Here is a 25,910-nt window from a genome sequence, read left to right on the forward strand (position 1 = left end):
ATTGCAAACGAAAGTCTCGATGACAGCTCGGATGATAAAAGTTAAAGTTGCCCTTGAGAAAATGAAATGAAGATGAGTGAACTTAAGTCAATAGATCTCGGTGTCATTTGTCTTCCAGCTTCTATATGACAAGCTGCGAGTTGGACAACCTTGAGGATCAATTTTGTCAGAGAAATGATTAAAAACACTGGAGACAAAAAAAAACAAAAACAAAAAAAAAAAAAAAAAAAAAAAAAAAAACAGCACTCACAATTACTTAAGAAGGGAATATAATGCTTAATTTGATGTTAATGGAACTGTCACGTGAGATGCTGAGTTTGGATCCAAAATCGAACAAGTCACGGGAATTGGGAAACAGAGAGTCTTGATATACAAAATAAAAAAAAATACAAAGTAACAACAGAGGCTGGATTGAGATGGCCTTGAAAAAAACACTTGCCGGAAACTCCGCAATTGAGAGAGCAGGAAACCTCGGCGAAGGAACCTCAAAGAACGTACTGACAAAATTGTCACTCAAAAACTCCAGCAAGGGCAAGGCACAATTCTATATGACAGAATAATAGCCTATATGACAAAATACGAGTTTCTAGACAAACTAAAAGTGACTAATATCATAGACACTGACAACAATCTCATAATAAGCTAAATTTGCAGAATATTAGACAAATGAACCAACACATCATAATCATCAAATATTATCATTATACAGGACATAGCAACTGTATAGCAAACACAAAATAAAATGACTATTCAGATTTATGAGAGGGTTTAGTCTTATTTTGTCTAAACATTTAAGCAGGATATAAATTACTCAAACATAATATAATATTTCAGTATTTGATAAAATAATAAAACAAGAATGTGTTGCCCAAATTAATTAAACAACAAAATAAGACGAAATCCTTGCATAGCAACTGCTTAAACAAAATAAAAATGACTAGACGAGATAAGATTAACACTTCCCATAACAACTGTATATCAACTACAGAATAAAAAAAAAAAAACGACTAGACAAAATAAGACCAAAACCTCGCATAGCAACTACAAAATAAAAAATGACTAGACAAAATAAGACTAAATGCACGCATAGCAACTGTATAGCAACTACCAAATACCAAGGACTTGACAAGTTAAAACTAATACCTCCTATAGCAACTCTATAGAAACAACCAAATAAAAATAACTAGACAAAATAAGACTAAATGCTCGCATAGCAACTGTATAGCAACTACAAAATAAAAATGACTAGACAACATTAGACAAATTCCTTGCTAGCAACTCTATAGAAACTACCAAATAAAAATAAGTAGACAAAATAAGACTAAATGCACGCATAGCAACTACAACATTAAAAGGACTAGACTTCTATATACACCAATTTAAGCGACTGGGTTCATTTATGATTATTTATCACAACAATCTTCCTCAATCACTGTGCAGCTGTTAAACCATAATATGGTGGATTTTAAACCAGGCCACCGGGGTTGGCACTTATGAAACGGGCCATTAGCCTGCTATAATTATCAGCATCGCTGTCATGCGTTTGTCTGACGCATCCGCAGCATTCACAGAGGCCATAAATTCATCTGTCACATCAATCACAGGCCGCTATTAATTGCGCAATTAAGATTCTCATTGCTTGGCAGATATAGCCACTAATGGATCAGTGACAAGTGTGATATGAACATTAAAGGGGATTTTAATGTACTGTTTAATTGCTCTTATGTGGACCACACTTTTAGGACAGAGACTCGTCAAGCGCATTTGTTCACCGCAGTTCAGACAATGAATATGTATTTAAAAAAAAAAAAAAAAAATGAATGATGTAAAGTAGGGGTGGGAACCTCACGATACGATACAAGGCTCGCAATAACAATTATCTCGCGATATGGCGATATTGCAATTATCGATATATTGCTCAGGTCATAAATCCACGATAAAACTAATCATAAAATAATAATAATAATAATAATAATAATAATAATAATAATAATTCCGAAATAAAAAGAATAAAATAAATAATCAATAAAAAAAATTAAATAATAATTAAATTAATAAAAATACTAAAATAATAAATATAGTAATAATAATCATTATCATCATCATCATAGTGATAAATACTTAATAAAAATAATTAATAAAATAAATATATAATAAAAAAAAATAATTAATTAATAAAAATACAAAAATAATTCATAATATAATAAAAAATAATTTTATAAAATTCTACATATAAAATATAAAATAATAAAACTAAGCTGATGAGTCTTCTTTGCCTGAAGACTTGCATCCGTTTCCCACGCCAAGTCATTGCTCAATAAAGTCATCAACAATCGATTTATCACAATATTGATATATCGTCACACTCCTAATGTAAAGAGTGTATGACTCCACTCAGAATTTTTTTTTTGGGGGGGGGTGGAGAATAGCCCCCTCACCCCCGATGGTCATTGAAGTCATAATCAAAATATGCTGGGAGTGTGATATAATCCCACACAGTAAAAAATAAAAATAAAAATATGCAAACCAACGGATGATACGAAGGAGTTTTGGCACTGACATTTAACATAAGCAGGCATGTGTCAATCAGACAAAAGCAAACCTACAAGTGTGCGACACTTTTTGAAACATAATTGCTTTCTCTCTCACACACACACACACACATAGCAATTACCCACTATGCTTTTCCACCATTTTTTGCAATAACTGTCACTGACAGGGCTTTGGCCTCCTTATCTGATTTTTATGAACATACTTGTAGGGATTATTGAGATTTGTGAAAGCAGTGCTGGGGAATGTGTAACAGAAAGAGAGAAGACAAATAACGGGGAGGGTGAGCGGAAGAAAAGAGGAAAGTAATGAAAAATATAACTCACAGTCTAGCTCGGCTTGGAAAAGTTGGCTGAACCAAAACAATGACCAAAGAGATTATTCGACTCTTCTTCCATGACAGCTACTCTCTAATTCGTTTATGCCTGAGGAGCTAGGAGAAACCCAGCAGCTGCACCCACACAACAGTACCAGTGCACGTTACGCACGTTGATGACATCATTGAATGGCCGCTGATGACAAACTGAATTGGTTTGGTTAGCTTGACGTTACCAAGGTATCAGCATCAAAACATTGGGACATGAGACACCTGTGAGGATGGAGTTGGGAAAGTTATTATTATATTATGAATATTGTGTGCCTATTGCTATAAAAACATGTACCAAAAGAAATATTAGTTGATTAAAACTGTGGGGGAAAACACTTGTTGCAACAAGGCCCTGGTTGATCTCTTATACTCTGCTGCTGCCACCTGTTGGCCGTTTTTGTCATAACCACCATTGCTTCAACCGTTCTCTTCAGTTCAGAGGCTGCATCAAAGCCTTGTGTGTGCTCTAGCGTAAAAAAAATAAAAAAAATTAAAAAAACGTGTAAATACGTCTTTGGGACACTGGTAATGTTTAAAATAGAACATATTTATACGTTTTTTGGGAGCAAATTAGTTAATCGGCGTAAAAAAATAAAAATAAAAAATGGTTGCATTAAAGGGATTTAACTCGATATAATGCCTTAATTTTGACACTCCTATTTTTAATTGAATCAAACTCGTGAATGACAACATTGTGAGACGGGACTGATGTAGTACAGACGCCAGGCCGGGTGTAGAGTGGGAGTGAGGTTGTGGCATCAGAGGCCTCTAGTCTGCCAAGGTGCTCTGACAACCGAGCCTGCTGTCAGAGCCGCAGAGGCCAGACTGGACGAGGGCAGTCGCCTCACCATCTGGTGCGTGACAGCCAAAGTCACCCTGCGTGGAAGCTGCATGTGGTACGGTCGGAACGTGTCTGTGCATGCGTCTCTTGATTGTCGTTTTCTACGTACGTCAGCGGGTTTTGAGTGTTTTATACACGTCCCCGTGGCGTCTCGTGCTTCCGCTTTGGCGATGTAGGTGGGTGAACTTCGAAAGTCAGCATTTTGGCGGGGTACTGACCACTTCTCGGGGCAGCAGCGGGTCCTCCTGGCGGCTCACCAACAGATTGACGGTCCCGCCCATCGGCGCGGCTCGGAGCAAAGCCACCACCTCTTCTTGAGTCTTACCGTTCAAATCGACTCCACCGACCTGCATCACATGCGTTATTTATTAATGAGCACACACTGGAAGCCAGACAAAAAACATTTGGGGGCAGATCGAGTGATCGGCAGACCAATGGCAATTTGGAACAAATCCAAACCAATAAAAGCATATTTAATCTTAGTAATAACATACAGTACCTTCTGAATAATATATAGGGAGGGCTCAACCTGTTTTCACATTCCTACCTCCAGAAGACGGTCTCCAGCTTTTAGTCTCCCGTTTTGGATGGCGGCCCCCCGGGGGAGAATATTTTTAACATAAATGGGGGCACTGCCGGCAACAGGAACATCTCTGGAGGTAATGCTGAACCCAAGACCTTCTGGACCTGTAGGAATTAACAATAACTTGTCATTTGACATAAATATGAAATTGCCATTCAATTTGCTCAAACTCATGAACTAATTTGCTCCCAATAACATGTAAATACGTTTTTTTTTATGTTGTAAGTGTCCCAAAGACGTATTTATACGTTTTGTTTTTGTTTGTTTTTTTTAATGCTAGAGCATACAAAGGCTTTGATGCAGCCTCTCAACTGCAAAGAACGGTTGCAGAAATGTAGTTATTACACAAACGGCCAGCAGGTGGCAGCAGAGCAAAGGAGATCAACCAAGGCCATGTTGGGAAAAAAAGCTAAATTACTGAAAACTGATGAAACTTAGCTCTCTTCTAATGCTAATTGCTGCAAAAGGGAAACAGATAAAAACATACTTTTTTTTTTCCTGGTGAAAGAAGAGACTTTAATCTTTCTTTTGGTAGGTGCCATGCTTTTATAGCAATTAATAAACACAATATTCTGTGGGCCTTGCAAAATCAGTCAAAATTCAGTAAAACAGCCGGGAGCGAACGGGACTGCTTCTGTGAAAATGGCTGGGAGTGAATGAGTTAAGAGTTTTGATAAAATATGTTATTATTTCGCTTGCTAAATCCAATTTTTGTGGCTCAATATGAGAAAGCACTTGAGCTGGATGCGAAACAAAAAGCCTCTTTTGGTTTCAGGAAGGTGACCTTTAAGATTCAGCAAATGAATATGAATTGCCGGTTGAGGGTCAAATGGGTAAATACAATACCTGATAAATCAGAAGTCATGTGACCTGACCTTTATTGCAGAGGAGATATGAATTTGTCGATACAATCAAAAAGTTGTTCAAATGTCAGCCAAGGGTTGATTCTTAATTGTGTTTGGAAATCATTTGTAAATTCAATCTTTTTCCCTTCATAAATTTGACATGAAATATTGTTGTTGTTTTTTGCCTCAAAATAATGAAAATATGTTTTTAGATGTTGCTATGTACCTATAGTTCCAGGTTTGTTTGTTTTGTTTTTTTTTTTACTATTCATGTCAGGGTTTCTGCAGATATAATAAAATCTAATAGAATGCTTTTTAATTCAACTATTAATGCCCACAATCCACATCATACAACATAATACTTGCACGCGAATACATATTGCATACACATGTATGGATATTCCGTATTCTTTATAAATTAGGGCTGTCAGATCACAATTAATCGCATAAATTGCATAGTTAACAAAACAAAACATTTTTCAAGTTTTCATACTCATGTTAATTAACATAAACATGGACAAACATGGTTTCCAAATACAAATGTGGTTGTATCTTTTAGTTCACTGATACAGCAATTTTAGAGTAATTAATTCTCAAAGTTACAGTTTACAGTTAATTAAGGGGAAAAGAAGTGTGAAAGTGTGTCGTGGTAATTTTTCTTCCACTAGGTGGCATTAGTGTTTCATGTTGGACACTGGTGACAGGATCATTACATTTTTTTCGCCCAAAAAATTCAAAGCATTTGGTATTTGGTAATTGTGGACTTCAGGCCATTTTGTTCATTGTAATTTACGACTCAAATACACATATTTTTATTTTATCAAATTATTTATTATTTTTTACCCTTTATCTGGTGGTCTGTGTTCCTCATCGGTTAACTGGCATTTAAAAGTCACCGTGGTTCCAGCGGGGCTTTTTTCTGATGCTAACATTAGTATTCACGTCTAAGTAGCTGCTCATTTCGCAGAGCTGTCAGCACCTCTGATAGTCCATCACGACCTAGTTTCCAAGTTCGTCTTCCTCGCAGTCTGTCGACCTGTCACCGGTTTGGCTGACAGTGATTGCGTTGATGAAGACGAAGCGCCGACGGAGCGAAACGTGGCTGGCAACTTTCTTAAGGCGTCAGCTTACCAAAAAGAGAGGTTGAAAGAGGTTTCTTATGAAGGTAGAAAATGTCAGCTAAGTTGGAGTTGTTGTTGCTTTACATAAAATAAACAGACAGAAATAGGTGGTAGCTGTTTCATGTGCAATCGTTTTAAACTGGTGCAGAATCCAAAACTGGTCTCAATGTTTCTCTATTAGGTCACATTTTTAAGCTATATAAATGTGGATGTACAGTGTATAACTAAAACACCAAGATTGAAGTGTTCGAAGCCTTGAAAACTTTAAAAAAAATAAATAAATCATACTATACTAGTTTCCTATTTACAGATATTGATATTATTGACCTATTGGGAGCTACACACATATGTCAACACACCATCTCAATTGTGACTGTACAAATAAGTTCCCACATAAAATAAGTAGATGAGTCTAATCGGTTTTACTACAGTCTTTCTACAGCTAATCAGTGGAAGACTGCTTATCTGGAATGTAAGCTGTGGGGAAAAAAAAATGACTGCAGTTTTGGAATAAGCTTCCAGATTGAGATTTTATCACAATAAAAATCTAACTGAATAGATTTGTTTTTTTTTTTTTGTTTTTTTTTTGTACCCCAGTGTAACGCAAGTGTCAAGGAAACTAGCCAATTGTTGCCATCATAAAATCTTCCACTGGAGTGTATTTCTAAACTCAACAAAACATTAGAACAAATTAACAGTCAAACCTCAACAACAACCGTAATAAAAACTGACGATGTTCTTTGTGAAGAGTTGCAGCTGTTAAATGGAATCACATTTGTGCAGGTCTACCTACAATGTAATGGTGACTCGTCTTGGGTGGTGAAATCCATTTTCGCTTGCGTGTTTACCATGTGAGACCTGCACTGGCTGTATTAGTACTTGGAGCAATAAGTCAATGGCAAACATACAGCTGGTTTAAAAGTGCATTACCATTCTGATGGTAATTACCGTGAAACAGCCCGGTCCAATCTAAGCTAATTTTACAATTTCAGTAACATGTGGGAAATAATTACTGTGCATTTGGAGTTAACAAGTGGCTTGAACCTTTCGAATGAGGACATCCATTCTACTAAGCCCCATTAAAAATAGTAAAGAAAATGTTTTGTTTTTCCCCACTGGTAAGCTGCACACTGACTACTTTACATTGTGTCAAAGTATAATTTCTTCAGTGTTGTCCCATGAAAAGATATAATTAAATATTTGCAGAAGGGTGAGGGTTTCCTGTACCAAATATTGGCCACAGTAACCATGCTGTTGATTTCATTGTCATTTTTTTGTTTTTTGTTTTACCTTTCTTCAGCTGGATGTTGAATCTGCGGCCTTTCCGCTTAACGTAGGAGTTGCTTGACTGCGTTGTGCTTATTCTGCGCTGCAGGGAGGGGGAGGAGGGGGATGAGGTACTAGAGACATATTTCCGTCTTGGTTCTGGAGTGCTCCCTGCCAGGGACCCCTGTTGACTATAGCATGGGGTGGAAGCAATTTTAAATAGAATATTTTAAAAAGTGAGTTCCAGTAAAATACACAGAGACGTGGCACAGACCTGGAGGTCCGCCCCCCGACTAGGCTGGTCCTGTCGCCCGAATGCAGAGAGTCTTGACTGAAGCGGACTCTGCTGGAATGAGGTGAGCTGAGGTCACTTTTGCCTGCAAGGAGCTCGTACTGCCTTTTCATGGCGGCCGGGACCACATGGAAAAGGATGAGGGAGGAAGTCATCGCCTGCTTAAAAATGTTCTGGGCTCTGGGGTTGGTGCAGTGGAGAAAGAAGGGAGAGAACATTACACATATGGACAGAAATGCATTTGTTATAACAAGATAAGAGAGACAAGTACAATATGATATATTATAGCTCCAAAGATAGAAACAGATGAGCTAAGAAGTACGGCGTGGTATGAAAAGATAAAGATAATTGGGCTAAGCCTGGTAATGGACCAGTGCCAATGGTTTAGTACAGGGGTCATCGACCTTGCTGAATCTGAGAGATACTTCTTGGGTACTGACTAATGTAAAGGGCAGTTTCATATTTACGTGCACATTTTCTCAAAACTTTTTTTATTTTATTTTTTTATATAAGATGGATGGATGGATGGATGGATGGATGGATGGACAGACGGATGGATGACGGATGGATGGGCGGATGGATGGGCGGATGGATGGACAGATGTATGGATGGAGGTATGATGGATGGGCGGATGGGCGGATGGATGGACAGATGGATGGACGGATGGAGGTATGATGGATGGGCGGTCGGATGGATGGGCGGATTGATGGATGGATGGACGGTCGGATGGATGGATGGACAGACGGATGGATGGGTGGATGGACGGACTGATGGGCGGATGGATGGATGGACAGATGTATGGATGGATGAAGGCAGGATGGATGGTCGGATGGATGGACAGACGGATGGATGACGGATGGATGGGCGGATGGACGGACGGATGAATGGACAGATGTATGGATGGATGAAGGTAGGATGGATGGATGGATGGATGGATGGACGGACGGTCGGATGGATGTAGGATGGATGGATGGACAGACGGATGGATGACAGATGGATGGGCGGATGGATGGACTGATGGGCGGATGGATGGATGGACAGATGAAGGTAGGATGGATGGAGGTATGATGGATGGGCGGATAGACGGATGGATGGACAGATGGAGGTATGATCGATGGGCGGATGGATGGTCGGATGGATGGGCAGATTGATGGATGGATGGATGGATGGATGGATGGATGACTAGAGCCAATTCTAAGAAATGAATGCAATTTTTGGACTCAGCAGCCCAGAATTAAATATCTTTGGCACTTTGGGGGAGGGGACTTGATCAATCAGTGCTACATCCAAACATCCAAATAATAAGTTTCCAATATAGCAAATATATATACAGATAAGAGACGATCAAAGTATCCGAAACACATGTTAATTCTTAGCAAGTTTTTGGTCCAAATGTCAATGTTATTCCCAGACACAAAAATACTTTCGTCTTGTTTACCATTAGCACTTAGCATATAGATAGGCTGGTCAGGAGCAAGTGCATGGTTGGAAATTGGTGCGGCGCGAGTCTGCATTACAGACGCCTAATACAATAGCAGGAATATCATGCTGGGTCTCCCTCAATGTCGCTGCTAAGATGACTCCGCCACAGCAGGCAGCCCTTCATTCAAACACAGCCACAAAATGTCCCTCCCATTTTTATTCATATGGAAATTTGGAAATACCACCGCGACATGAATAATGACCGAGCGGCCAAGAGTGTCTTATACGCGTGTGTTTACATCACACAGGTGCAGCGCAATCAGCCTGCGCCTAGGCTTGATTGAATGACAAATTACCCCATCCATACATCATTCTGTCAGATTAAGTGTATCAAAATATTTATCCAAGATAAACAATCTGCTGAAGATCCCTTCAAATTGTTACCCTGTGAGGTTCACAATCAAGGAAAGGGGAAAACAGTGATGAAGGAGCATAAGGGGGGGGCGAAGTTTACCTTCTTCACTTTTGTGAGATGTACAATTACAATCATACATGATCTGATGTCAATGTGGAGTGTGTTTGGCAGTGGAAGGGGGGGATTTTAGAAAAGCAAAACAGCTTCGCCGTGTACTCATGGAGAACGAGGGAAGCGTGTTAATTGATGAGAAGAAGCTTTCCATTTCCGTGGCTTTGCACAGTCTGTCGAATGCATTAACATACTTGGGAAAGTGACCGTGACAGTTTTACAACCAACTTGTCGACGCCACAGAAGAGTTTTGGGCCCGAAACAAAACACATACTCATACTCAGACTGTTGTAGAAAATAAAATTGGAGTTTCTGATCCTAACAATTGTTTATTTTCTCTTCACTGGTTAGTGGCTGCTCTCTATTACATGGAATATACTTGATAATTTGGTTCTATGTCAATCAAATATAGGAATTGTTCGCTGTCTACAGGTTGGACAGTCCTTGGTGTGTCATCTGGAAGGAAAGGAGATAAGGAGACTTGGTGGTGGAATGAGGAGGGGCAGAAGTGGATCCATAGAAAGAGGTTAGCTAAGAAGAGGTGGGACACTGAGAGGACTGAAGAAAGTAGACAGGAATACAAAAAAATGAAAGTCGAAGGAGCGAAATCCAAACAAGGGTGCTTACGATGACTTGTATGCTAGGTTGGACAGTAAGGAGGGAGAAACTGATCTATACAGGTTGGCAAGGCAAAAAGACAAGAGATGAAAACGACGTGCAGCAGGTTAGTGTAATAAAGGATAGGGATGGAAGTGTGTTGACCGATGCCAGTCGTGTGATGGGAAGATGGAAAGAGCACTTGAAGAGTTGATGAATGAGGAAAATGAGAGAGAACTAAGAGTAGAAGATGTGACTGTTGTGGACCAGGAAGTAGCAAAGATGAAGTGACAAGAGCATTCAAGAGGATGAAGAATGGAAAGGCACCCGGTCCTGATGATGTACCTTGGGAATTTTTGACTGGGATCCTAGAAAGTGAGAAGATGCCTGAGGAATGGAGGAGAAGTGTGCTGGTGCCCATTTTTAAGAACAAGGGAGATGTGCAGAGTTGTGGCAACTACAGAGAAATGAAGCCACACAATGAAGCTATGGGAAAGAGTAGTGGAAGCCAGACTGAGGGCAGAGGTGAACATTTGTGAGCAGCAGTATTGTAAGTAGGACAGATGCAGTATTTGTGTTGAGGATGTTGACAAAGAAGTACAGAGAAGGTCAGAAAGAGTTGCATTGCGTCTTTGTAGACCTGGATAAAGCTTATGACATGGGTGCCCAGAGAGGAACTGTAGTTTTGTATGATGCAGGACATGTGATAGAGCTGGAGGTGGCAGAGATGAAGATTCTCTTTGGGAGTGACCAGTATGGATAGAGGAAATGTGAGAGGCCTTTGAGATAAAGTCAAAGAGGCCAGACTGAGATGGCTTGGACATGTCCAGAGGAGAGATACTAACTAGACTGGCAGAAGGATGCGGATTTTCCAAATGCCTGACAGGAGGTCTAGATGAAGACCAAAGAGGAGGTTTATGAATGTAGTTAACGAGGACATGAAGCTGTGAGAGTAGAGAATGCAGAGGACATGGAAGCAACTGATTTACTGTGGCGACCCCTGAAGGGAAAAGCCGAAAGGAAAAGAAGAAGAAGATTTTAGAACTATTATTTAGGACAGATACACCTAATAAAGTGTCTGGCCAGCCCACGTTTTTATGGCTCATATATTGCCCATATGTAAGTATATTATGTGTGAGTATGCGCATTCAGGCTTTGGACTGTGGTCAAGTGAGGTCAAAGGCCACCGCGTTAAATCATCAGCCCACTTTAAGAAATGAAACAGGAGCAATGAGTCGACAGAAATGAAGTGAGCACGTCCCTGGTTTTGGAAGGTGAAGCGTTGGTCAACGACTGCGGGTCACCGAGACCGATCGCTGGAAGGGATGCATGGCAGGAATATTTCAGTTTTATCGTGCGGTTGAGTGTGTGGTGTCCGTGTGTTTGTGCGTGAACAGCGCGCCATGAAATATACAGTATACTTTGCAGATGAGCTCAGCGATCGATCGGCCGGCCGATGATTGGTCAAATTTGGGGGCGTTGTTTTTACATGGGCTGGGCTCAATCAAGCTCATTTGAATTAATTACCGAGAACTCGAAGACGCTGTGGAAACATAATTCTGAATTGCCTGCTGAACGTTTACAACAAAGAACTCAAAGTTCTTGGGCTTGTTGGTGCTAAAGCAGCTAATGTTGGTCTTAAAGAATAGCAAACCTACTCTGTCTTTCATTTTAGACTATAAGTTAGTCCAGAATAAGGTGAAGTCATACTAAAGTAAAGAGATGATAAGAGGGTTGAATCGTTTTGTGATTTAAAATTTGCGAGTGCGTCAAACTGATCCAAAATGAATCGTTCTATTTATATATCACGATAGGTATCAAATTGTTATTTATTGGCGCGATATACAGCACCTTAAAAGAAAAAAGTAATCAAATAATGTGTCAAACTGCCATACTGAATTGAATCGTAATCCCACTGATTGACGAACCGTCGTTTTGCACCCTAAAAAAAAAAACATATATCGTCTTTTATGTAGAGATGCACACCCATAAAAACTACAGTCAATATTAGTGGAAGTGTCATAAATATAATAAAGTATAAGTAAAATGCTTCAAACACAAAAATGCACCGGATGAGGTACGACCAAAATAATCCAGCTTACTGTTCAAAGCGAAGATTCCGTATATCTCCCTGGTTTATTCGGACAATGCAATCATTCTCCTGGAAGAGATGCTCTTGCTCCGCCTTGCCTCCACGCTCCAGACGCGTGACTAGCAAGCCCTGCGTCCTGCAAAGAATCGCACAACAGACCAGAAATATTACATTTGAGAATTCTAATTCTTGAGTTTTTGCACTCAACATTATTCAACTGGATAAAGATTTTTTTCACAGTCAATTTCAAGGTCTTCACTTGACTCATAAGCAAGCACTTGTCGAAAATGTGACCCTTCTTAAAAGCGATGTCAAGGGCAGCTTTTCAGACCTCTTTAGCATTGTCAGGCAAAACAGGCCACTCTCAGAACATTGCCCTAATTGGCTTCATAATATGGACATCCACGTTTACGTGGCGGACTCATCTTAGTGCCTCATTTGGGGGTACACAATTACACTAAGGCTCAAAAGAAGCCCTGTCGTCATCCTCGCTGTTTGATACCACGTTGTCAGGTCATCTTAACTGTGTTGAACACAAGAGTAATTGTGGGCGCCTTGGAAGCAGACATGATTGCGCCTCATCTCAAATAAGTGTTGGCAGCTTGAAAACAATGTGTTGCCGACATGGAGATTACGGCATCGCCGAACCTTAATGACTTGGGGGAAACAAACGCAGGAGACTTTGATCATTGATCAGGGGAAACAATTTCATTTGTTTTTGAAGATGATTTTGTCTACACACTGTTATGGTGATGATGGTAATATACAGAAACCCTCTCAATTTGTGTAACAAGAGTTCGACCTAAATGGCATCCTTCAACTCTGTGAATTTATTAGATTTGGAAGAAAAAGGACTATATTACCGTATATTCCTTGCTCGTTTGAATCGTCACTTAACTCATTTGCTCCCAATAACGTGTAAACACGTTTTTTTTAATGTTCTAAGTGTCCCAAAGAAGTATTTATACGTTTTTTTGTTTTGTTTTGTTTTTGATGCTAGAGCATACAGAAGGCTTTGATGCAGCCTCTCAACTGCAAAGAACGGTTGCAGAAATGGTAGTTATTACACAAACGGCCAGCAGGTGGCAGCGGAGCAAAGGAGATCAACCAGGGCCAGGTAGAAAAAAAAATCTCAATTACTGACAATTTTGAATAGATTTGTGAAAACTGATTAAACTTAGCTCTCTTCTAATGCGAATTGCTGCAAAACGGAAACAGATAGAAACATACTAGACTTTAATCTTTCTTTTGATAGGTTCCATGCTTTTCTAGCAATAGAACACAATATTCTGTGGGCCTTGCAAAATCAGTCAAAATTCAGTAAAACAGCCGGGAGCGAACGGGATTGCTTCTGTGAAAATGGCGGCGAATGAATGAGTTAATAAAGGTAAACCTGACAAGAATTGAAAGGAATCTAACAGTTAAATTCACTTTTAATGGATTTATTGTACGAATCGTTATGACAACTGTGTGATAAACATACACATGGCAAAGAACGGGATGCCGAATGGGACTTGCGTGATAAAGGGACAAAAAAACAGGACTGTCCCGGTGAAACGGGAATTCTGGTCACCCTATACCCCGTGACATGAATATTTAATGAATTTTTTTTTTCTCCTCTGACACAGGATATTTCAAGGTGTCACAGCTTCTGAGGGCAGCGATGACAATAGATCAAACCTAAATATAGTTTCCCAACACTTGCTTATGCGCCGCAATGGGATTAGTGCCCCCAAAGAAATGACACATATCCAATCTTCATGACGGCCACGCCCCTTCTACTTCCAAATGTCATCCCACTTCATCTCCTTGCTCCGTCTTTCCAACTCATTTCCCCCGTCTCACGTTCCGTGGAGCTGAGTAGTCACATTCACCTTGATTCTGCCTTGGCGAGCAGCGTGGATTAGTGTTATGGGCATGCTTTTAGTTTGATTACATTTGGCCGCGTCCACCGTCCTTTATGTTTTTTGCTGGAATAACCATGAACTTGGATACACTGCATGTCCTGCGCTCTGTCAGTGACAGTATGCATTGGTTTTTACAAGAAAAAAAATGCAAGGCAGAAAGCTGAATCACCTTCAAGGCTGAGCAGATATTATTGTGATTGAGGACAAAGGTTAGAATAGAAAAGAAACATAACAAGCCTTTAAAAACGGTGCAGTCAAGAGTAAAATTACTTGAGTCTATTCTCTTTCCCGTTGGGAGCGGTCCAAGTTGTGCGAAAAGAAATATTGTGGGCTGAGGCGGCTTATCTTTTGGCAGAGAAAATGCAAATAAAGTCAAAGTAAATATACAGTCTTTGATTGACAAAAAGTAATTCAAAAACCTTTGCTAGTTAGCTATGTGCCAAGACTCCATCTTTTTACCTGACATCTTGTGAGCTGAATGGCACCACGTGGATCCCCAGGGGCCCTCCTTTATTGGACACCTCAACTGGCTTGAGCATGGCTCTGCAAGATGATGATGGATGGGGTGAGACGAGGGGGGGAGGCAGGACGGGGTGGGAGACATGCACGGAATAATAAACACATAAATTACATGATTATAGAAAAGCGTGGTCGTCAACATGACTGGCTGAGGGAATTTATGAGAGGTGGAGGTTAGCATGGACTGGTAGTTTGTATATTTTCACTCCAGCGAAACTCTGGGTCGACCGTGGACTCAAATGGAGACTCCATTTAAGTGATTAAGATCAAATTGGTGTTAGAAACGAAAACAGACTAATTGAAAAATGTGCAAATCATGGGGCGGGCGGGTTAATTTGTGCAGATAAAGACATGGAGACAAATGAATACAAGTGACCACGGTGCCTCGAGCATATCTTGTCATCCTCAAGTGGCGAGTGTGTTTTATTTCTTCATTTAGTGGTTTCTAGAAATGCAGTTCTGGCGTTGACATGTTCAGTATAGGACACAGTAGTTAAAGAGTTTATAGAATGGATACTTAATTTACATAATAAACGAACATCGCAAAGTAGGCCAAATCCGCTTGGTACAAGTAATTAATTTGCTGTCAAAATGTTGAAGTTGTGAAATTGTTAAGTCAGGAACTTTGTTTTAACAAAATAAAAACAAATCTTAATGAAATATAAAATAAATTTAAATAAAAATAAATAATAATAATAATAATAATAATAATAATAAAAACATGCAAAAAATTATAAATAATTTAAAAAAAACATATATAAAATAAAAATAATTTAAGACAAAAGGTACAGAATGGAGGTCACGCACTCTAGACTTAATACTGGTGAATGGTCCAATGAGGAGTCAGCTCTTCCCACTGGCTCTATCCTTTCAATTCTTTGTTCATGTGTTCGCCTTGCTTCTTCCTCCTCCTAAAAACAAAATAAGAAAAAGACAATTTAAAAAAAAAATGCCCTTGTGGAAACCAAAAAAAAGACGATAACTCTCCCATACTTTTTCATTCTGTCATTAATGCTGTTTGGTAGTGTTTTTATCTGCACTGGCTTTTAAATCAATTACCTGCTTGGAACAAGTAAGAGCCTCTATAGCGGGGAAACTTTCAGGGAGCGAGACATTTAATAACATTGGGAACAATTGTTGATAATCTCTGGTTACGGCGAAGTAGCTTGAGGTTAATCAACAACTGACAAGCACAATGAACTCAATATTTTGTTTCGGTGGGAGAAAAGAAAAAAAAGAGGAAGTCATTTTAATTCTTTGTGTTTGCACTTGTCAGCCTTCAGACGTAATATTGCATCCTAAAGAAACTATTTGCTCTCATTTTACTGAATTGTCAGACACGTCCGAAAAGGTCTTGGCTTTCTGTAATGCAAAGAGACTCTATTTATTTATTCAAGTAGGGTGATAAAGTCGGATGACCAGTCGACCGTTGGACCTCGACGAACCTGACCTATCCAACGGCTTCCCTTCTCCAAGCATCCAGTTTGAAAATGAAGTCCGGCCCACGCTTAATTATGCTGCATGTCAGTTGAGGTCCTGGTTTGCCCGTGCGGCCATTATTCACAAAGTCCCTGAGGTGGGCTGGCTATTTTCACGCATAGATTGGAAGTGGACAAAAGGATATGGCCTCCTGAGGAAATCACCAAAGACATAGGGGGCTACATCTAAAAACGCAACTCTCTCATAGGAAGAAATAGAGGGAAATGGAAATCAAAGGCAATATTTTACATTCAAGTCCATAAGTCCGATATACACAACCCATCTAATGTTACTAGCTATTAGACATTGTCTATTCATAGATACATCTATCGTGACTAGCTATTATCCATCCATTTTCTGAGGGGGGTGCTGGAGCCTATCTCAGCTGCCTATGAGCAGCAGGCGGGGTACACCCTGAACTGGTTGCCAGCCAATCGCAGGGCACACAGAGACGAACAACCATCCACACTCACAAGCACACCTAGGGACAATTCGGAGCGCCCAATCAACCTGCCACGCATGTCTTTGGAATGTGGGAGGAGACCGGAGTACCCGGAGAAGACCCACGTATCCAAGGCACTCCACCCAGGAAGGCCGGAGCCTGGACTCGAACCCGAGTCATCAGTACTGGGAGGCACACGTGCTAACCTGACTAGCTATTATTCTATTTATAGATCCATCTCTCGGTACTAGCTATTAGCCAACTTCTATTTATAGATACATCTCTCGGTACTAGCTATTAGTCAACTTCTATTTATAGATCCATCTCTCGGTACTAGCTATTAGCCAGCTTCTATTTATAGATCCATCTCTCGGTACTAGCTATTAGCCAGCTTCTATTTATAGATCCATCTATCGGTACTAGCTATTAGCCAACTTCTATTTATCGGTACTAGCTATTAGCCAGCTTCTATTTATAGATCCATCTCTCGGTACTAGCTATTAGCCAACTTCTATTTATAGATCCATCTCTCGGGACTAGCTTTTAGCCAACTTCTATTTATAGATCCATCTATCGGTACTAGCTATTAGCCAACTTCTATTTATAGATACATCTCTCGGTACTAGCTATTAGTCAACTTCTATTTATAGATCCATCTCTCGGTACTAGCTATTAGCCAGCTTCTATTTATAGATCCATCTATCGGTACTAGCTATTAGCCAACTTCTATTTATAGATCCATCTCTCGGGACTAGCTTTTAGCCAACTTCTATTTATAGATCCATCTATCGGTACTAGCTATTAGCCAACTTCTATTTATAGATACATCTCTCGGTACTAGCTATTAGTCAACTTCTATTTATAGATCCATCTCTCGGTACTAGCTATTAGCCAGCTTCTATTTATAGATCCATCTATCGGTACTAGCTATTAGCCAACTTCTATTTATAGATCCATCTATCGGTACTAGCTTTTAGCCAACTTCTATTTATAGATCCATCTCTCGGGACTAGCTTTTAGCCAACTTCTATTTATAGATCCATCTATCGGTACTAGCTATTAGCCAACTTCTATTTATAGATACATCTCTCGGTACTAGCTATTAGTCAACTTCTATTTATAGATCCATCTCTCGGTACTAGCTATTAGCCAGCTTCTATTTATAGATCCATCTATCGGTACTAGCTATTAGCCAACTTCTATTTATAGATCCATCTATCGGTACTAGCTTTTAGCCAACTTCTATTTATAGATCCATCTCTCGGTACTAGCTATTAGTCAACTTCTATTTATAGATCCATCTCTCGGTACTAGCTATTAGCCAACTTCTATTTATAGATCCATCTATCGGTACTAGCTATTAGCCAACTTCTATTTATAGATCCATCTATCGGTACTAGCTCGGGGGCGGGCGGGTTCAGACAGACAGACAGACAGACAGAGACAGACATACAGATAGATGACGACAGACAGACGATAGATAGACAGACAGACAGACAGAGTATAGCTGCTGACTTCCTCCGTCACTAACACAATGACAGTTGAGTCTCCTTGTGACCCGAGGCAGAAGGTGACCATCACCTTCTCCCGAATGCCAACCTGCGCTTATTGTGCGTCTTTACTGAGCACTGAGTGACAGCATGAAAGACAGCCCAAATATACATTCACCTCTTTCTCCTTCAACTCTCCATCACCTCTCCCGTTCTTTGTGTACATCTCCTCTCCCTACCCTCCATTTCTCCCTTCCCTTGAGTGCTTTTAGCACCCCGTTGGTCCCATGGTAACCAGTGGAGTGGGGAAAACAACAAGGCTTTTCAGATTGCAGTAGCACTCAGCCCCGGCTTGCTCTTTTGCCCTTCTTGCTTGTCCCTAATAAAGCTCCATCCTAACTTGCCCAGCAACCTCCTTTATCCAATAGAGTAGGGAGGGGTTAGAGATCAATTCTGGACCCCTATAAAAATCCACTACATCTGACGTATTGGGAAGGAAAAGCAGAATGTGAGGGTCAAGGCTTTATTGAGGGAGGGTGAGTGTGAGAAAAGCAAGCGAGGGAGTGAATGAGACAAAGCTGCAAAGTGCAAAGTCTTGTTACCTTCAAATTGGCTGGCAGGTTAGAAAGCTGGGAGGAGTAAGAGTAGGTAGCAGCTGTCTGGCGTACACACATACGCTCACGTTTATAATAAAGTCCACTTTGGGGGATGGGGACAAAGACTGCGTGTTGAGGAGCTGTCACTTTCCAACAGCTCATACACTAAAGGAAAACCACTGCAAGTGCGTACGTGAGTGTGTGTGTGTGTGTGTGTGTGTGTTGTGCCATTAGCCATGGCCAAGTACAACATGTCGCTGTTAGGGGAGCTGGGGAGGAGGAACGCTCCCTCCCGACAACAAGGAAAGGGTGAAAGGTCACGAAGAATGGTGGGTTTCTGGCCGCCGCCCCCCTTTAAGGGCTAAAGTCCACATGCGTTGTATGTGCATGTGAGTGACAACTTCATATGCTGAACTCTCTGTCAAACCATTCCATTCATTTATAATGACCGGCCTGTGCCAAGCAGAACAATGGAGGCCAAAGAGCAGGATGTCGAAATGTCTTGGAATGAACAATGGATGTTTTCACTTCATGTAAAACTGGAGGAAGTAAGCAATTGACGTAAAGCACTGACTTGTTGAAATATGGACAAAGACACACCCTCACCTCCATCCTGATTGGACAGGTTGAAAATATTAGTTTAACTGGGTTATCTGAAATGTACCTTATAATGTAAACCTGCTAATGGCAACAAACAATGGCGACATGTGAAAAGATTGTTTTTGTCTAAGGGGGATGTAGAGATGTGAGGGGAACCGCCATAATTGCAGCGCCAGCAGGACTGCATTTAGACTAAACACTGTATAACATAAAAGGCACATACATGACATCACAGTACTATTGTGATGCACTCTGGCGACGTTCTAAGACAAGCTGCTTCTAATAACTCTTAATAGTCCCATTAAGGCTCCTTTAACACCACAAAGCAATTGCCAACACTTGGATTGGTCTTTGAGCCAGAATTTTCTGTTTAATCCCGCAGTTTAACATTTTTATTTATTTTTTTAAATCAAGAATGGCGCTACTCCGGCACTTTAACTCATTCACTGCAAGTCCAGAAAAAAAAATGAATCTTTGACGTCTAAAGCCATCTATGGCAGTGAATGTGTTAAGGGGGTGCTCAAGCCCCATCAGATATACGTTTTGCCCCAGTTAAAATGAAAATAGCTATAGTTGTGCCGGGTAAGAATTGCTCAACTCGATATTGTAAATCATACATGTTAGGAGGCTCCGCCAAACCCCTTAGACTGACTCACCGAACCTCTGCGGTTCGTTCGAACCCAGGTTAAGAACAACCGCTCTTATGGAATAACATCTTTCATGCTCGGTCACCGTCAAAATCCCCTGCTGGATCGTGTATCGCTCAAATCCAGACGAGTACTGTCATTAAAGCTAAATTAGTGACCAAAGCGGCCTCCGTGACTGGGTTAGAAACGAGTCCCGCCCTTTTTCCAACATCCTTAACCCTTCCGATACTGCAGGCTTATCGTACCACACCACCATTAAAGCAACCAATATATAACAGTAATTCGACACTAAGTTATATTGACGGCAGACAAAAGAAAGCCTTTTACAAGGATTAGCAAAGAGGAAAACTGATCAGTGGATGAAAGGGTCATAATGATCAATTTACCCTCCTGAACATGAGAATTTAGCGGTTGTCCAAAGAAGTTCCTCATCTCCTTTTATTGTTGTGATTTGAGGTGATGGTCAATTCAGTGTGCAGGAATTGGCAAATGTGTTGAAATAAAATGTTCGCAAATGTTTAACTGTTTTTACAAAGTTGGTTGACATTGACGCCTGACATTTCTTACTACAAGTATATGTGAGAACAAGTGTTGCACCGGTGATCTTTTTTTCTGGTCATATCTCTTGTTGAAATGCATAATTTGTGTGTCCAAAGCTCATGTGCTTTTTTAACTCTTTGACCGCCAAAAACATGTTTAATAAAATCACGATGTATGCCGCCATAAACGTTAAGTGACGTCAACTACTTTTTTTTTTTTTTTTTTTATATATATATATCAGTGGTCAGTGCAACGTCCAAGTGCAGCGCAGCCGGTTCAATGAGTTGTGAAATCACCCACTAACTATGGCCAGCAGATGGCAGCGGTAGCTGCTCGGGCCCTAACTAGAGCTGCTTATTACAATGAAACATGACGAAAATAAAGCATTTGATTGTTCTGGCGGGGAATTATTATTTTTTTTTAATTGTTTGGATCACAAGGAACCGTAAGTAAGCTTCAGTACAACACATTTTACATTACTTCAGCCATTTGCATTATGTATTTCAGAACAATTAACTACGGTGATCTGATCATAACGGCAACATCAATTATTATTTGGCAGCATGGTTCAGGGTGGTTATGATTTCGAACCCGAGTCCTTGTGACCCTGTCAAAGTGTCCTTAAGCAATATACTGAACCCCCCAGTGCATAAAACATAACATCCAAGCTTTGTTTGTGCAGTCGGAGACTCAAAGCTACAATATATCAAATCAGCTTTATGCTTTAGCTACTCCCCTCTGCAACCTCAACCAAATTAAAATCTGTCTGCATTTGATGTGGAAAGTGTGCCTGGCTTGTAAATGTTCTGACGAGGATTTACTTCAGGCAAATTACAGAGACAGACAGGTTCCTAATGCAGTTAAGCTAATTAAATCAGAGATGTGAGGCTGCATTTGTCCACATCAGGGAACAGAATCGTGGCATGTAGATGGGAGGGAAGGTTAAAAGACAGACGGCAATGTGTGTGGAACATTTGCCAAAAGGAAGCTTATCTTCCTCTATAGGATCAATTCTCCAGTCCGTATGGTCTGGTGCAAAATATTTGCATTTTTCTTCCCTGAGAGGCAATCATCTGCGAGGGCCTGTTTTATATATCAGGTCTGGACTGATCTATCAATGACACAGTTATCTGTGCCTTTGCCTACTATATTGGTAAATTGCACTATAATATCATTAGGCCAGCTAATTATGAGGGCTTAAATCAATCACCAGGTCAATAACAGAACCCTAAGCGGGCAGAGTGACCAGGACTCATCAATAAAGATTGGCACAAGACCCGAGCACTCTTGAACCCGAGACAGCTTCTACGAGGGGGGGGGGGGGGGAACGGATACGAGAAAATTGAGTTATCATTGCAGGGTTTTTATCCAGAGCAGGTATTACATTGAAAACAGAACGTAGAGAGTCATTTACATTCAAATAGCACTTCACGTCAGTTATAAAATCACGGTTTAGCGTTTCTGATGTATGAAAGAAAACTTCAAAAAGGCATATTATGTTTATAGACACCTGACTGAGGTGACGGAGAGGTGATCGGAAGAGGTAATCCTACAGTGGTGAGGATGTTGGGAGCGGATGGACTCTTCTGAATCCCGAGTCTTTAAAAGTGTATTAAAAAAGGGGCTTGCTGGTTGCGTCTGGGAGATTAATCATCATTTTGAGCTTATTAAGAAGGAGGACAGTCTGCTTTCCACTGCTTAGAATGTTGAATCCATCTTTTATGCTGTGAAGGTCAGTGAGCGTCAGTGAATCAGTGATGTTAATTTCAATGGGAGTGCACATAGTCTAGATATGAAATGTGGTTAAATACATTTTTCTTCCATTGAACAAAAAAAAAAAAATCACACGTCACCGCACTGCCAAATTGCCAAGTGAACTCACAAATGTCAAATCAAGTAAGTATGTCAACACTGAAAAATAAAATGGAGTATGAAAAAACGCATTTAATTCTCATGTTAACAATATTTTGACCTCATTCCAAATGGTACTGAAGATCAGGATTTGATAAATGAGGGAGAGACCATGAGACGGCTCACGTTGAACGATGAATTATTGAAGAAAGTAAACCGACGGTACACATTTCAGCTGGTGATTATGGGGCTCAACAGTCTATTCCCCAGATCAATGTTTGCTGTCTTATTTGAGCAGGTGGCCGTAATGGAAGTAAAGGGGCTCAGGGTGGTGGCGGTGGTCCTGCGATTTGGTTTTAATTGGAATCTGAGACGCTCGGATGAGAGAGGGACACAAAGCCATTTGGCCAAGTCGGTGTTTTTAGACGGGGCTAAATGAAGAGATGTGTTTGGGTAATGAGGAGCCTGTGCCGGATTTGTAATGAAGCGAAGTCCCGAAATCCTCTGACAGGGCTTGAGAAATCTAGTGAGGTGAAGTGTAATGTGGATCGAATTCTCTCGACAATCGGATATCAAGAGAGAAAATGGTGGTGGGGGTTGCCGTGTGAGCCCGCTGTGTCCCGTTCTGCTGCTGCCCTGGCGGTTGTGGCCAAGATCGACGGTTCCTCCCTTTGGTGGAGGTTCATCTATCATTTCTTTCTTCCTTTAGTCATTCCTCTGGTCTCTTGATGTCTCCCCAATCCTGTTGGAATTCAGATGTATCGGGTTGGTGAAACATTCTGGATTTGGAACTCTGTGGGTGGAGGGTGATGCCTGGTTGATGTTTGCTTCATATTTCCTTCCTTTGGTCCTTCCTCTGGTCTCATGACAACTTCACGACTGGTGGGACTCTTTAAGTATCCAATTAAGGTGACGGGTTTCAGGTTTCAGGTGAATTAAAGAGCACCAACTTGCATACACGAACACAAAAAAATTAAAAGAATGCTGATGATGACGACATTTTGACTCAGGAAGGCTGCCGAATGAATAATACAGATCTCTCAGAAAACAACATGGAAAAAAAAAAAAAAAGAGAGAAAATGAGAAGGGTTTGGGGCAAGGGAGCCAACGTTTTTTGCTCAAAGATCTACTTTTGGCGGTGGATTTATGCAACCGGCAGCGTCCACCCAAGTCGGGGATTGAACCAAGACTGCACCTTGCAGAGCGCTGACACAGGTCAGGACTGTATTTCAAGTGACAGGAAGTGAGTTTTTTTTTTCTTTTAAAAATAAAAATATATATATAATATGAAGTTATATGAAGCAGCTCTGTACTTTTTCTTTTTTTTTTTAACTACAATTTCTCGACAGCAGCCTATATGCTCTGAGGGTTATGGTTAGGCTGGTAATGCTAGTAATTATCTCATTCACTGCCAGTCCAGTAAAAAACAAAATTAGATTTTTGACGTGGATAGCCGTCAGTGGCAGTGAATGAGTTAATGCCGATATCAGCCATTCTTCGGTGGAAAACAAAATGTAACTTCGTGAAAAGACAGAAGCGGGTGGAGCAAGGCAGGAACCACGCCCAGTGCATGACTGAGTCCGGCGACTGACCAATCAGAACTGTTCACGGCAAAATAGAGCTAGCAAGAACGTTGCCGGACATGGCAAAATATCCACTGCACTTACTAACGATAATAATAATGATAATGAAACTATACTACAATTACATTTATTTTATACTGAACTTAAAAATTGCCAAATCAAAGTTTCATAACCCTAAAAGTGAAATACTTGGCCTGCACAGTCTTGCTCGTAACTGTCACAATATTGCCAATACAATGTCACAATACAACATAACAGCACCCTATTCAATTCTTTGGAATTTATGTGGCTTCTTTACAGATAATGTGAGCATGCGACGCTGTGACACCTCGCATTTATTTCCTTTCTGTTCAATTCACTGGTGAATTTCATGCTATATACAGTATATGATATTCCCATTGGTAGGGAGAGGAATAAGTAACTGACTGCTAAAGTTACGATCTCAATCTATCTCTCTCAGCTTCACTCTCTTGATACTTTTTTTTTTTTCCCCCTATCCACTCTGTTGCGAAATAGCACCTCATTTCGACCCATTCACATCCAACTGTGACCACTTTTGTACTGCAGGCGATGCAAATGAAATGCGCCTTTCAGGTCACAAATGGTGAGGCAGTCCCATCTCATGTTTCTCTTCGGCTTCGTGAAGTGGATGTTTATAGTCGGCCGGGGCCTTATTATATTTCTTGGGCAACTTAAAAGCATCCGCCCCCTAATGGGACCAATAAAAAAAAAAAGTGAGGAAAGTATACTGGACCTCATTGAGTTGAAGTGGACCCATTTGACTCACTGTGGAGAATGGGATCGTGCAAATAAGAAAAAAGGTGAGAGACAACGACAAACAAAAATAATATGATTTACTAACCCATTAAAACTGAATGAATAATGAACCCCAGGAATACTTTTACCAAATGGTAATTGTATTATTAGATGAGATCTGTTCACTGCTGTCCATGCTGGTTTGGATCCGGGCAAGCACCCCACTTTTATTCCCCGAAGTCATTATTGTCTGCAGCTAAGGTGCCCCGTCTCCCAATGATTTGTGGGTAATGAGCTGGCACCGCCCTGTTCAATTATTCTCATTGAGAAAGTGATTTCTCACTCCACGGGGCAAATCAGAGAAGCCGAACACATGAACTCTAATCAAGAATGAGTGCGCTAACAAGCAGCAGTGCGGAGAGGACTCTGTGCCCGATGTAGCGTTTGGATCGAAACAAGGGGGAACAAAAAGAAGATAAGTAAATACAAGGTTATGGTAACCTGACGACATATTGGCAATATCGCGACAGAATGTAATTCAGCTTTCACAGCTTTTGTAAGCCCCAACGCATCATACAAGTCGTGTTATCGATGTCAAGTTTGTGGAAGACCTGCTAATACCACCACTGATAACAACACCGAACTCCTAGAGAAGGCATTTGCACAAAGTCAGGGAGAGTCTATCCCAAGAGCTTCACTGGAAGTAAAAAATGGAAAAAAAAAAAAAAAAGGAATTGTATATAGTGACTTTTGGGACACCCAGTAGTCTCTAGCTGTGGAATTAATCATCTGACATGAGGCCGGAAGCAGGTTGCTTCTGTGGTGTATTTGTGCATGTGCGCCTGAACAGTTCAGATAATTGCATTGCATGTGGTTCCCATATTTTTTTTTTTTACATAACTAGGGGGCAGAAATATATTAAGGAGCAACCCCTGCAAAGTGTTTTGTTTTAGGCTGATGTATCTTCTCTGACAACTTATGTGCTAACCACATTTTTT

The 25,910-nt window shown here is 40.5% G+C and overlaps 1 protein-coding gene across 3 annotated transcripts in view; it reads right to left on the reverse strand.

Moving 5' to 3' along the window:
- The window catches only part of LOC144009223 (partitioning defective 3 homolog), a 270,024-nt gene that overhangs the window by 152,031 nt on the left and 92,083 nt on the right, over window positions 1-25,910 (reverse strand). For all 3 annotated transcript variants that reach the window (XM_077508825.1, XM_077508824.1, XM_077508826.1), the window contains 7 exons: window positions 15,736-15,839; window positions 14,869-14,952; window positions 12,513-12,638; window positions 7,848-8,045; window positions 7,598-7,764; window positions 4,306-4,445; window positions 3,977-4,105 (listed from right to left, as the gene is read on the reverse strand). In XM_077508825.1, coding sequence (XP_077364951.1) covers window positions 3,977-4,105; window positions 4,306-4,445; window positions 7,598-7,764; window positions 7,848-8,045; window positions 12,513-12,638; window positions 14,869-14,952; window positions 15,736-15,839 — 948 coding nt within the window. The remainder of the gene's footprint in view (window positions 1-3,976; window positions 4,106-4,305; window positions 4,446-7,597; window positions 7,765-7,847; window positions 8,046-12,512; window positions 12,639-14,868; window positions 14,953-15,735; window positions 15,840-25,910) is intronic.

This window comes from Festucalex cinctus, chromosome 20 (genome assembly GCF_051991245.1).
Source record: "Festucalex cinctus isolate MCC-2025b chromosome 20, RoL_Fcin_1.0, whole genome shotgun sequence".
Classification (NCBI taxonomy): domain Eukaryota; kingdom Metazoa; phylum Chordata; class Actinopteri; order Syngnathiformes; family Syngnathidae; genus Festucalex; species Festucalex cinctus.